At 40.3% G+C, this 14934-nt stretch overlaps 1 protein-coding gene across 3 annotated transcripts in view; it reads left to right on the forward strand.

The window, feature by feature from the left end:
* ASPH (aspartate beta-hydroxylase) overlaps positions 1-14934 on the forward strand; it is a 239825-nt gene that overhangs the window by 152542 nt on the left and 72349 nt on the right. For all 3 annotated transcript variants that reach the window (XM_066378983.1, XM_066378984.1, XM_066378985.1), the window contains one exon: positions 8467-8553. In XM_066378983.1, coding sequence (XP_066235080.1) covers positions 8467-8553 — 87 coding nt within the window. The remainder of the gene's footprint in view (positions 1-8466; positions 8554-14934) is intronic.

Consider the following 14934-nt stretch of genomic DNA (forward strand, 5'->3'; position numbering starts at 1 on the left):
AGCAGCTTTTATGCTTTGCTTTGTCATCAATTAATTTGAAACATTATTTGCATTTTTCCTAGATATTACTGATTTTGAAAACTGAATTGACACTAGAGTGAAGTTATTTGTTCTTTTAACTCATTTATATTCATCTGATTATCGGGCGGTGTACTTATGATAATATACTTAATGACCTCCTCACTCAATCCTCTTCTTGTTCTTCAGGGAAATTTCTCTTTCTCTATTCTGTGCTTGAGTTTATACTCAAGCATAGTGTTCATTAGTTTTCCTGTAATGTGCTCTTTTTATCAGTAGACTTCACCTGCAAAAAATGGGACCTTGGGGACTGTAAGTAAATAAGCGACAACAACAACAACAAACACCCAAGTTAGAAACTGACATGGGACAAGAATGTGCTTCCCACACTTACGGGGAAGGTATCAGCACGAGAAAGGTTTCTGTGCGAACATAGCCGTGGCTTGGCTTACCCTCGGGACCAGCTGTGAAAATGTCGTCACTCCACAGATCATTGCAGCGAGTCATTGTTCACTAACTCAACCCCACGAATCATTTCTGAGTCTGTCTTGTACAACTTTATAAAATGAAGCCATCTGCATATTTTTAGGAAATTTGCATTTCTTAATAGAAGTGAAGTAGGAATCTACTTTTTCTATCACCTTGTTTGGCATTCTTCCTCTCTACTAAATGCATGTAGCGTATGGAATGCCTATTAATAGGTGACTTTGAGGAGAAAGAAAAAACAGCTTTAAAGAAGCACTTTTATGTAATTATAATGACTGGTAAAGAAGGGATCAGTTATCAAGGGGCAAATAAGTCTGTAGGACATCACATGCTGGAACAATCAATGGAGCAGTCTCTGGATTTTGCTGATTCAGAGAAATGATGGTGCCTCCCTCCAGGAGCACCCTGTATCTGTAACAGGCTGAATGAAGGAGGAAGAAGTGGCCACCTCGGCAGTTCTTGCTTCTGACGCAACAGGGAGCCAGATTATTGACCGGATCATCAGCATAATCAAGTCTTTCGGGGTTGTTTGATCGCCGGTGTTTTCAGTTGCTGTGCCTGACTGCCCCAGAGTAGCGGAGGCCTGGGCTCAGGCATGCAGGGGCAGAGAGGTCAGTCTCAGCCCACGCCCTAGCTTAAATACTGGGCTGCGTGCAAATATGAGGCCACTTTATCTTTCCTTCAAAAATCTAATAGATCACATATTTCAATAGTCTGTTTTTAAAAAATCATACTTATTGTTTAAAACTCCTTTTGACCCCCAGAAAAAAAAAATTGAAATTATGTACTGAAATATTTGTTTATTTGTTGGAATCATCCCTTCTTCTTCTTCTTCTTCTTCTTCTTCTTATTATTATTATTATTATTATTATTATTATTATTGGATTATAAGTGAAAAGAAGGAGAGAGACAGGAAAACTTGAAGCCAGAGTAAGGTCAGTGTAAGAAAGCAAGAAAGCTCACAACACAGCAGTAAACAGTGCCAGAAATAAAATAACTGCAGACAGAACGAGGAGAGCAGCATTACAGTATAAGATGAGTCATGTTCATCAGAATAGCTGTTCTGCACCACGTCCAGAGAGAACACCCTGCTGGAGATCTTCATAAAGAACTGCCTGCACAGCCTCTTCCCTGATGTCACACCCACAGATTCTTCAGCACGTCTGCAGTCGTATGTCTTAAAGTCCTCATGCCAATGGCCTCATGCCAAAACAATGGGTCCCAAGTACGTGACTTTTCGATTAGCTATCTTGGTCTTAAGATAGAATATAAACTATAAACTACATTGAAGAACAGATGATTTTCAGACAATTTTCACAAACATTGTATCTTGCAGTTGAATTATTTTAGTAAGAATTGCACAATAGCATTGGGAGCTATATTCTCTAGTAGGAACCTGAGGAAGGAAAAGTTTTTTCAGACTAAGAGCAAACACATTTACTTTGCCATATAGTACCTTCTTAAGAAGGCCCCTATCTTTGGGGGATCCAAAGGATGTCTAAGACAGAGCCAGAATGTTTTATTATTTTTATAACCTTGATGGCTAGCTAAGAAAATGTCAAGCTGAAACAAAGTACTATTAGCAAATTGGTTATGAATATTGCTATTCATATATTTAGATTTGATAATGGTACAATTAGCATACATTTCACAAATACTGCCTCAACATTTATAACTTAAGTTGCATAAAGCTGAAAACAATCCCCCAAAAGTTATCCGGCTCCTATGTAAGGAACTTGTAAATGTTACTGTATTTGGAGAAAGGAACCTATAGTGTTACTATACTTGGAGAAGGAGGCAGAGGGAAAGTCGATACACACAAAATAGAAGGAGGCACGCACAGAGGAAAAGGCAATAGGAAGACAGAAATGGAGATTGGGGTGATGCCTCTTCAAGTCAAGAAGTGCTGTCAGGAGTGAGGGGCAGAACCTCCTCTGGACCCCTGGAGCAAGCATGGTTCTGTCACTTCCTAATTTCAGATTTCAGCCCAGTGAAACTGCTGTGGGCTTCTGTTCCCCAGGACTGAGAGGGAATAGTTTCCTGTTGTTTGAAGCCACTGAGTTAGTGATATTTGTTACAGCAGCCATGGGAAACCATACTGGGCAATGGGGTGCTTCTATAGCAACAACTTGGAAATGTGCAATGTGCAAGCGGCTTTGGAATTGGGTCAGGAGCAGCGGCTGGGAGAGGTCTGAGGTGCATAATAACCACAGCCAGGATTACAGGAAGCACAGTGTTGGTGGAGATACACATGGTAAAGTGGCTCTGGTGGGGCTCAGAGTAAGTGAGAGGCACAGTAGAGAAAGCTTCTGTTCTCATAGAGAATACCTATCGTTACAAACAAAATGTTCCCAGAGATGCAGACATTAAGGCATTTTGACAATGGCCCAGAAGACAATGAGGTACACATTACTGAAAACCGGAGGAAAGGCAACCCTTGTTAAATGCTGGCAGAAAACTTAACTAAATTATATCTTACAGTTCTTTGGAAGCAAAACTTGTAAGCAATGAACTTGAAAGTTTAACTGGGGAGATTTTCAAGCAGTTTGCTGAAGGTGTTGCCTAGTTTCTTTTTGCAGCTTAAACTATGAACAGGAAGAGATAATCAAGATAATAAAAAAACAGAACATGATTAGGAATTTCTCAGTCTATCCAGATTTCTGAAGATGATAAAATTAGGAAATGCACCATTAGAAAAGCATACTTTGGAGGGAAGGTCAAGAATGGAGCTGGGCAATCTTTTCCTGAAGAAGTAATATTTGGATCCACACAACTATCTCAGCGGAAGCCAAGAACAGAGATGAGATTATCCAGGGAGGATCTGTGGCTCTTGGATGGTATGAGTTCCTGTGACATATACAGAAGACCCATAAAGGTTTTGAGAATATTATATCAGCAGAAGCACTAGCACCTTGGCCTGAAAGAGACAGGACAAGCTGAAAGAAGGTGGTCAGCCTCCCAAAATCCTATAGGCAGGATACAAGCTAATGAAACTAATCAACTGCAAACCCATACTGCCCTTTCAGTAGAAAGGAAATGAACTCAGTACATAGATCCTAGGACCTGGAGGCTGGAGACAAGGAAGCTAGAGCAGAGGACCCGGAGAGCAGAACCTCGAGCCACAGATCTTGAAACCTAATGGAATTAGCCTTGCTGCACTTTGAAGTTGCTTGTCATCAGTGATACCTTTCTTCCTTGTATTTTCTCCATGTTAGAGTATAAATACCTATAAATATTATCCTATACTATTTCACCATTGCTTTTTAGAAGCAGATAACTTGTTTGCTAGTTTCACAGGTCCACAGATAGAAAAGAATTTTTCCCTAAGTGGGGTTATAACCAGAGTCTCACCTGTTCCTGCTGTAGATGAATTAGATGATGACATTCAAGACTTTAGAGCTAATGTGATTTCAAATCTGGGTTGATAATGTGGTATTGGAGACTTTGGAGAATACAGGTGTTGGTAAATATATTTTGCATGTGAGACAGATGTGAGTTGTTGGGGGCCAGACTCTGGTAGGCAGAAAAATGGCTTCCCCCAAAGATAATCATGCTTTAATCCCTCTACTTGTAAATGTTAACTTACTTAGGAAGAGGGCTTTTGCATGTAATTAAGTTAAGGGTCTTAAGAAGGTGCTGTTTTCCTGGATTATCCTGGTAGGCCATGCAATAGTCAAGATTCTTCAGAGAAACACAACCAATAGGTTGTGTATAAACATAAAATATGAACTGGGTTTATATGGTTATGGAGGTAAGAGGGCTGCCATCTGCAAACTAGAGAACCAGGAAAGCCAGTAGTATAATTCAGTTTGAGTTTGAAGACCTGAGAATCGGGGCATCAATGGCATAGGTTTCAGTGTGAGTCCCGAAATCTGAGAACCAGGAGTGCCTGTGTCTGAGGAAGGGAAAAAATGGATGTCTGAACTCAAGCAATGAGAGCAAATTCTCCTTTTCTCTGCCTCTTTGTTCTAGTCAGGACCTCTCCCGAGTGGATGATGCCTACTCCAGTGATGAGAATGGTCTTCTTTATTTTGTCTACTGATTCAAATGCTATTCTCTTCTTGAGTCATCCTCACAGACACACCTAGAAATAGTGGGTTAGCAGCTCTCTGGGCATCCCTTAGCCCAGTCAACTTTGACACGAAAAAATTAATCATTATAGGCTGCAAATTTGTCCTTTTAGGAAAGAGGCAGATGGAGATTTGATACATACAGAAGAGAAGAAATATACACAGGGGATAAAGTGGTGTGAAGACAGAGGCAGAGATTAGAATGAATTGGCCACAAGCCAAGGAATGACAACAGTCTTCAGAAGCTGGAAGAGGCAAGCAACAAATTCTCCCCTAAAGCCTTCAGAGGAAATGCAGCTGAAACCTTGACTGCATCCCAGCAAACTGATGAGTACTTCTGTTCTACAGAACTGTGAGAGGATTAATTACTGTTGCTATAGACCACCAAGTTTGTGGTAATTAGTTATAACAGCCACAGGAAACTAATGCAGTTAGTTAGAAGAAAGTCACATAGAAAAGATATTTAACCTGGATTATTCTTTTTATTTTTTGTTTTTTTATTCAGTGAGAGGAGGGGAAGCAGAGACAGACTTCCGCATGTGTCCCAACCTGGATCCACCCAGCAAGCCCACTAGGGGGCAATGCTCTGCCCATCTGGGGCATTGCTTCATTGCTCAGCAATTGAGCTCTTTATAGCACCTGAGGCAGAGACCATGGTGCCATCCTCAGCACCTGGGGCCAACTCGCTCCAATTGAGGTTTCTGCAGGGGAAAGAGAGAGAAAGAAAAGTGAGAGGGGGGTGTGGAGAAGAAGATAGGTGCCTCTCCTGTGTTCCCTGAACAGGAATCAAACCTAGGAGGTCCACACGCTGGGCCAACACTCTACCACTGAGCCAACCGGCCAACGCCTTCCTTAACCTGAATTCTTCATTCCTTAAAATCATTCACAGAAAAAATAAAGTAATGGTATTATAAATTGTTATGAAGAACTCTTAAAATTTAATAAGGAAACAAATAACTTGATTTTAAAAATGATCCAAAGACCTTAACAGACAGCTTACCAAAGACATTATCCAGATAAGATGCTCCACATAGTGTGTTATCAGGGAAATGCAAATTAAAACAACCATGAGATACCACTACACACCTACCTGAATGACCAAAATCTGATCACCCACAACACCAAATGTTGACAAGGATGTGGAACAACAGGAACTGTCATTTATTGCTGATAGAAATGCAGAAGAGTGCAGCCACCATGGAAGACATTTTGTGGTTTCTGACAAAACTAAACATCCTGTTATCATACAATCCAGAAACCCTGCTCTTTGATATTTACCCAAAGGAATTTAAACATATGGTCACACAAAAAATCTGCACATGAGTGTTTATAGCAGTTAAATTCATAACTGCCAAAACTTGGATGCAACCAAAATGTTCTTTAGTGAGTGACTGGATGAATTAAGTGGGTTACATTGAAATAATGAAATATTACTCAGCAATAAAAAATATGATATCAAGCCATGAAAAGACATGGTTTGATAATATAATAATAATATATAATAATATATATGTGATATATAATATATAATATATAACACATATAATAATAATGCATATTATTATGTAAAGAAAGTGAATTTGAAAAGGCTGTCTACTGTATGATTCCAATTGTGTGACATTCTGGAAAGGGCAAAACTATGGTGACAGTAGAAGGAGCATTGGTTTCCAGGGGTGAGTGGCAGGGCAGAGAATGGGGAATAGGGGTGAATAGGAAAATCATAGGACAATTTTAGGGCAGTGAAACTACTCTGTGATACTAATGGTAGATATGGACAGCATGCATTTATCTTCTTATCTAAACCCATAAAATGTTCAACACCAATAGTGAACTCTAAGATAAATCATGGACTTTGGGTGATTATGACATATCAGTGGGGTTCATTGATTTTAACAAATGTACCTCTCTGGTGCAAGATGTTGATTATCAAGATGCCTGTGCTTGTGTGGGGCTGGGGGTATATTGAAATCTCTATACTTTCAATTTTGCTGGGAACCTAATATTGTTCTAAAAAATTAATATTTAATCTCTGGTCAGGGCATATACAGGAACAGTTCGATGTTCCTGTCTCTCTGTCTCTCTCTTCCTGCCTCTCTCTAAAATAAAATAAAATAAAAATCATTTATAAAAAATTAATATTGTAAGAGGGACAGCATATTTTAAATAGTGATAGAATTATTTCTGAAAATAAATATAACTTAGAGAATATGTTCCTAGCTTGATTTTTCTCGATGTCCAATTCCTCCTTTACTTTGCATTTACCTGCCTATCAGATAAGAGACTGATCCTAGATAGGCTCTCCACCCACCACAGTAATAATAATAATAATAATAATAATAATAGCAACAATAATAGGTAACAATAATAGGTAACATTGTCCAGTGCTTTCTATGCTTTCTGTAGTGTCTACAAGTACTTCATGTATGTTTTTGGATTTGACCTTTACAGTAGCCCCATTATCTCCATCTTACAGATGAGGTATCTAAGGCAAAGTCATCAGTAACTTGCCATAGGTCACACACCTTCTAAGTGGTGGAGCCCAGACTCACCAGTCAGCCCGGCCCAGAGCCTGCACCCAGAACCACGACCCTGCATATACTTTTCGCCAGTCCCTCAGTGGCACTAATGGTCCTGTGAGGGTAAAGAAGCACCCTCTTCCGTGGTACCTCGGTAAAGGAGTGAGTTGAAGGAGCTTGAACGTGGAGGTTGCCTCACTCCTCTCTGTCTAGTCAAGTACTTTGGAAGTAGGTGTAACAGTTGGTAGGTTGCAGAGTTTGCTTTGCACAGCTGCACTCTGAGGGAAACCTTGCCCTGTAAAAACTCCCTCAGTGAGGGGCAGAGCGCAGACTCTGCAGGGAGCTTGCATTTACAGGTGGGCTGAATGGACTCACCAGTGTGTAGGGAGCTGAGGGTCTGGGAAAGTTCAACTCAGAAAACCTGGCTCTGGCCCATGGTTCCAAATATCCTTGAGCTGCTGCCATCCATTAGAAGCCAGGACACATGTGTCTGACCCTGTGAAATGGTGCGGATGGAATGAGGTGGGAGAGGGCTCCTCAGCCCCGGGCTGAGACCCTCACCCAGTGTTCGGGCAGCGCATCCTCCGTTCCTTTCTGTGCGGCGGTGGTCAGAGCCCCATCAGAGGTGCTCGGCTCATCTACGTAAGGGCACAGGTGAGCTCTGGGAGGGGGCCCATGGCACTGAGGCCACAGGCACTCCAGGCAGCTAGATGAGCCAAATCAACTGTGATGTCCAGTGGGTCACGGGAGCCGTGGCCAGGCGCCCCTCGCGTCCTGCGTGCTTAATCCCTGCCATTTCTACAGGTGCTTCAGACTCTCATTGCAGACCACAAGACATTCAGGGGTCCCCAAACTTCTTACACAGAGGGCCAGTTCACTGTCCCTCAGACCACTGGAGAGCTGCCACATACAGTGCTCCTCTCACTGACCACCAATGAAAGAGGTGCCCCTTACGGAAGTGGGGCGGGGGGCCGGATAAATGACCTCAGGGGGCCACATGCAGCCCACGGGCCGTAGTTTGGGTTCGCCTGCCTACTGGCAGTATTTTTCCCCAACTTAGAACCTAAATATTTTCTTAAGAATGCAGGTAGAATTTATCCATATGGAGGGAAAATGTAATTTCTTTAACAAAGACTCCAATTACATCATTTGTCAGGTTTCTGTCTTTTAAAAGATAAAATATATTTATGTTTACTTCTGTCTGGTTTTTATGTTTCCATAATACAGTTAATTTTTTAAAATCTTAGATAAAACTGTCTTTAAACTCAAAATGGAGTCCAGGAAATGTTGACAGAATTACTTGGTGAATATTTAATAACTATATTGAATAGTATTATGCATTTGAATTTATTTTTAAAATGACCTCTTCCTGACAGGGAAAAATTGAGGAAGCAGTGACTGCATTTGAAGAATTAATTCGTAAATACCCTCAGAGTCCACGAGCAAGATATGGGAAGGCACAGGTATTCTAGAACCTTCTACTTAGATAACTGCTTTTGATGTACTTGTGTTCTGTGTAATTGTATTTCTCATTGCCCACTATTTATTTGCATTTTCCTTTTCCCTTTTGACTTTCATAGAGTCAATTTCACATGCATAGGCACAAACTCAAGCAAGGAATACTATTTAAAATAAGACAATTATTGCTATTGAATAAAGCTGAATTTAGAAACATTTTTTCTGCCCCACTCCCCAATATGGCATCTTTCTGGTTTGGAAAAGAAAATAAAAACACTTTGGACATTGATTTCCCATCACCGCCCCGTCCCATTCCATTTAGACCCACCATATAATTTTTACATTTGGCTTCAGAAGGCTTTAAGAACCTCAGTTTTATAACAAGAGGTTGCCAGAATGCTTAGGAAAGACTTTGAAAGTAGCAAGCCGAATGTACTTGTGCTCTCTGCAGTCCCTTTCAGCCGCAAGGGCTCCTGCCACCCCCATTTTTATCTGACTTTCTCCATCTCCCAGCTCCTTATTTCAGGAAGCTTTTCCACATTCATCTGCAGTTGCATAAACCCACGTGGGCATGTTAGGCCCTGGGATTGTCATGAATACTCCAGAGGTCTCTGTCCTGGTGGATTTTGTACTCCAGTGGAAGACTGGAGTTATTTACTCAAAAACTATTTTGTGAAAACCCACGATATGCCAGGCCCTGTCTAGACACCATCAACAGGGAACCAGCAACAAAACATGGAGTTTTCATTGTAATGGCAAAGACCAATGTAACACAGAGGACAGCACAGGAGCTGGGAGGGAGGGAAGCACAGGACAGGGTGGCAGAGAAAGATCTCCTGAAGAGATGACATTTGAGCAAAGCTTTGCAAATCTTTTTAAACAAATATATATTCAAAGAATATTGCAAAGTATTAAAAATAAATATTAAATCTTATGCCATAATAATCCACACCATAAAGAAAAGGTGATGAAATAAAGAGCATACCTATTAAGATTTGGGGCTACAGGTAATGCGACAGGGCAGACAGCACTTTACATAAGGTGATCAGGAAAGGCCTCTCTAGGGAGATGACAAGTGGCAAAGATGTGACAGGGTTGTTTGGAGGGAGCTGACAGGGCAGGACTGCAGGGGCAAAGACGGTGATGTAGGAAACCATCTTGGCATCCTAGGCTCCAGGACAGAGAGAAGGACTGCTGAGGGACAATGCAGTGGGACAAGTGAGGCCAGGGCCTCACGGACTGCCTTGCTCTATGCACTGGGAAGCCACTGAAGGGCTTATGCATGGGTGTGACTGTCTAACTTTTTTTTATAAAGTTTGGTTGCTGGGTGGAGAATGGCTTATGGGGTCAAAAGTAGAAGCATGAATAGGAGACTGTTGGCAAGTGCACTTAAATTGCATGGCTCAGACTGTGGTCATGGTCGTGGAGAGGGGAACGAGGCACAGGGCAGAACCACAAAGCCTTGGTGATGGATTAGACTCAGTGGTCGGCAAACTCATTGGTCGACAGAGCCAAATATCAACAGTACAACGATTGAAATTTCTTTTGAGAGCCAAATTTTTTAAACTTTATACAGTGTGTCCGTAAAGTCATGGTGCACTTTTGACTGGTCACAGGAAAGCAACAAAAGACGATAAAATGTGAAATCTGCACCAAATAAAAGGAAAACTCTCCCAGTTTCATACCTATTCAATGCAGTTTGATGTGGGCTCCATTTGTTGCCTTAGACACATCCAAACGATAGTGGAGTTCTTGCCACACACAGGTAAGGATGTCTGGTGTAACAGAGTGAAGAACATCTGTGATTCTCTGTTTTAAGTGATTAATGTCGTGGTGCTTTGTTAAAAACATGCTGATATTCACACTGCACTTTGGTCACGGATTCGAATTTAGTGATCTACAGAACACATTTTACTTTCCTCTGTACCATCCACATCTCGACTGGCATGCCCATGGCTGCTCCGCTGTATACGCGTGTTACGTCATCATCTGCGCATGTGCACATGCTGCCATATCATCCTACAGAAACTGAGAGGGTTTTCCTTTTATTTGGTGCAGATTTCACATTTCTGTCATCTTTTGTTGCTTTCCTGTGACCAGTCAAAAGTGCACCATGACTTTACGGACACGCTGTAGGTAGGTACATTTTTATTAACTTAATTAGGGTACTCCTAAACTAGCCAAAGAGTCGCATGTGGCTCGCGAGCCGCAGTTTGCCAATCACTGGATTAGCTGGAACGTCAGAGTCCAGGGAAACTCCTGGGTTTCTGGTTTGGCCAGCTAAGGAGAGGATAGTGACAGTTCCTGACCAGAAAACTAGTAGATGGACAGGCTTGGAAAGGTTCAAAAATCAAAGGTTTGATTTTGGTCCTGTTAAGTTTGTTATGCCTATTAGACATTCAAGTGGACAACGTCAAGTAGAACATGGGACTTATGGAGTCTGGAACCCGGGGTAAAATCCAGGGCTGATGCACGAATGTGTCAGGTGTACAGTGCCAGCCTGGGAGCTGGAGACTGATTCTCAGCCCTGCTGGGGAACAACAGATGCAGAGCTACAGAAATATTCCAGACCATGGAAAAGCAAACAGCACCCCTCAGAGGGAGTCAGTACAATGACTCACATTTGACACTCACAGGGAACTCACACATTTATAGACAAAACAAGTATGGTTTACTCAGAACTAAATGTGGTGACCACTGAAGATCCAGATGCTCAAAGATCCCACCTCCCTTTTAAAAATGTATTAATTTTATTTTAATGAGTTAAGGTTGTGAAAAACTAATGCAACTAAGTTCCTCTTATCCATGGTTGCAGACCAGGTTTAGCAGATAGCAACTATACCATTTTTATACCTAAAAATTTTTTTCCATTTATTTGAGAGATAGAGTGGAAGAGGGAGGAAAGGAGAGAAAGAAAAAGAAATTAATCAACTTGTTGTTCCGCCTGATTGTTCCATTTAGCCATGTGCTTATTGATTGCTTCTCATATGTGCCCTGACTGGGGGTCTAACCCATGACCTCAGTGCTCTATCCACCAACGATACTCTATCCACTGAGCTAACCAGCCAGGGCCTCATTTTTGTAAATTAGTTTGGTCAGTAATCCTGCAAAATCGCTAAATTGTAATGCTATTAAGCCAGAGAAAATATATTTCCAAAAGATCATGCCTATTGAAATAAGTGATGTGCTTTGTCACTAGTATTGACAGTCATTTGGTGAAGGAAAGCATATTAACTAGAGAGAATAATGATCGATGTAAATGTTAATTAAATTATGGCAGAAACGTTTTGTGCTTTAGAATTTGTTTTTTTATGTGATATTAATTTTAGGTACCAAAATCCAAATAAATGCACTAATTTTAGCACATGGTGACTGCTATATTTATATCCATGTGTAACAGCAGGAGTTTGAAATTTAGACCTCAGGCAATATTTTTTTATTTTTAAACTATTATGCTACAAGGTGTTACTGAGATTTATGTTATTATGTCATTAAGTCAAAGTTAGGCATAGTAAATTAAATTTTAATAGAATAATTTAAAGGAAAATACATAGGAGCTTTAAAAATAAAAAATGCAACAGAAGATAGATTTAATAGGAGGAATAAATGATGACTTTTTATTTTTTGTTAGCAGATTAAATAATTACTGTAGACTACTCCAACAAATTTTTAAAATTCAGCAACATGAAGTTAAAGAGAAATTATTGTATCAATTATTTTTAAAGTAGCAGTCTTATTTTTTGGATTACTGCAAAATCAATTTTGACCAAGTTTTCATCAGACACAAAATCTTAAATTAGAAACTCAATTCACATTATCTTACCTGAACTATTAAAGCCCCTGAGGCAGAAAATGACACGTCTCCTAGGAAGGTTGGATGGATGAGTCAACAAAAGGCTTTGCAGTGTTAATGTCCTGGAACCAATATTCAGTTTCAGCTCAAATTACTTAATATACAGATGCTAAACTGATAAAAATCAATCCGTATAATTTTGATTTTCAAATCAATGATTTTTATTTTCATTCAGGAGATTTTAAAGAATTAGGTGCCATTTGAATACTGATATTTTCCCAATTCTGGCAGTCGTAAAATGTTTATAGTTGCTAAAATGAAGGACCTTGAGTTGGGTGGGGGAGGAAACAAGTGTATCATTTTTTCTGTCTTTTCAAATTGAGTTTAGCTCTTATTGTCTCTGTAAAGAAAAATTATCTTGATAGGCATTTGTCCTTGCCTTCCCCTTGAAGAGATCTTCCAGTTTTAGGATCTGTGTGGTAGCTTGAAGGGGCTACCGAATCAAGACTGTGACTAGTTGGTCTTAAAAGTCTCTGTCAGGTCTAGGCTCTGGCATTTTGTAACAAACTATAGAAATGATCCCTGAAAGTATAGTGTTGGCATTTTGTGAAATCATCTGCAAGCATTGTGTTTTGGGGGAGTTAACTCGCCAGAGCAAAACTTACCACAAACTGATGTCTAAACAGAAAAGCCAGCATATGAATGACTATATGGAAAGCCATATGATCAAGATGATCAGTATGAGTCATTGACAATGGACTTTCTCTGGTAGAGAAGTTTATTCAAGAGATCATTTATAGGTTTGAACAGATAATTGTGTACTCTGAAGCTTCTATCAAGCAAGAATGAAATTGCCCTTGTCTAATCTTGAGACTTCTGTCCTATCAATTTTTCTTCCTTATGAATATGTCTACTTCTCTCTATCTCCACTGCTTCAGTTCTAGCCTCATCATTTTGGGAAACTTACCTGATCAAAAGATAACTTTCTTTTTTACGCTATTTTCTGAAAAGCTTTCCACTGATATTTTATAAATTTTTGCTGGTTCTTATCAATTTTTATTTACGGGTGAAAGATGAGATGAATCATTTTCTTACCACCTTCTCAGATTGTGGAGATATCCCTTATTTTGTGGGCATCTACCCAGGATGGGACAAAAGTAGGTTTATAGTTGTATGGGAAACAGTATATTCTTGTATTATTATTTATTAATTATTGTATTTTCCATGCAAAACAACTGTAACCTTACTTTTGCCCCACCTTGTAAATTAACCTCAGCACACACTTTACAAGGTAAACATATTAAATAGAATATTCTGAGAAAAAAAAATTGATATCTGCTACCTTTAGCATCTAACTAAATGTAATCTTCAAATTTAGTCAGCTAAATCTGATGAGATTTTGATGGCCATGTTACACCTTTTTCTCTTCCTATCTCTAATATTTCACTCTCTATTCTGAATCTCCTATTAGGAATTTTGCCTATTTCACTAAGAAAATAGAAGTATTCACAGAGAACTTCCACATGGTTCCAGGCTGTACCAACAGCCCACCTACACGTGCTCCCGTGCTCTCCTTTCCATCCTGTGAGCATCGATGAAGGAGACTTTTTGGTTTCCTTCTCATCCCCTCTCTCCTGTTGAAGGATGTCATTCTAACTTTTGTGTCCCCCTTTGCATCACCAAATTTTCTCTCTCTACTGAGTCTCTCTTTCTCTACTGCATCAACTTCGAAACATGCTAAGATATTTCCATTGTTTAGAAAGAAGAAGTACTCTCCCTTGTCTCCACATTCCCCCATTTCCTGGCTTCCTTGTACAGCAGAACTCCTTGAAGGTGTCTCCAACACCTTCTTTTCTGCTTTCTCTTGAACCTACTGCATTCCGTTACGAGTCCCAAGTAGTTTCATGGAGATGCTCTAGCCAAGACCAACAGAGGCTACACACTACCCAGTTCAGAACCTTGCCCAACCTGATAGCCACTTCTAATACAACTGCTCACTCCCTCTTGATACTTCTGTCATTTGGCCACCAGGACACTACTTTTTTGTTGTTATTTTCTCTTTTCCTCCTTCCTCCTCTGTCCTTTGTGCTGGCCCTCCACTGTATTTCTGACCTCTAGTGACTTTGAAACATTGCAGCTTCTTAGAATTCTGGTCTCGGACCTCTTCTTTTCTCTGTTTACACTCAGAACTGCTTCTAGCTCCTTAGTTTTAAAAACTATCTCTATCTTGACAATTCCCCAATGTCTGTCATTCTGACCTCCCTGCTGAACCCCAGACTCATGTATACTTCCTCCTACTCATTATCTCCACCTGGGTACCTGACAAGCATTGGGATTTTAACATCTCCAGGACTGAATTCCTGATTCTGTATGCCTGTCAACCTGCTTCTGCTTTACCTTCCCATTGTTGGGGAATGACAAGGCCATCTGGTAATTGCTCAAGCCCAAAACCTTGAGTCATCCTTGACTTCTCTTTTTCCCTTCCTCTTATACCCTCCATTCAGACCATCTACAAATCTGTTGTCTCTGACCTTCAAAATACATTTAAAATCCAACCACTTCCTACTACCTCCATTACTACCACCCAAGCCAA

Source organism: Saccopteryx leptura, chromosome 3 (assembly GCF_036850995.1).
Source record: "Saccopteryx leptura isolate mSacLep1 chromosome 3, mSacLep1_pri_phased_curated, whole genome shotgun sequence".
Lineage (NCBI taxonomy): Eukaryota > Metazoa > Chordata > Mammalia > Chiroptera > Emballonuridae > Saccopteryx > Saccopteryx leptura.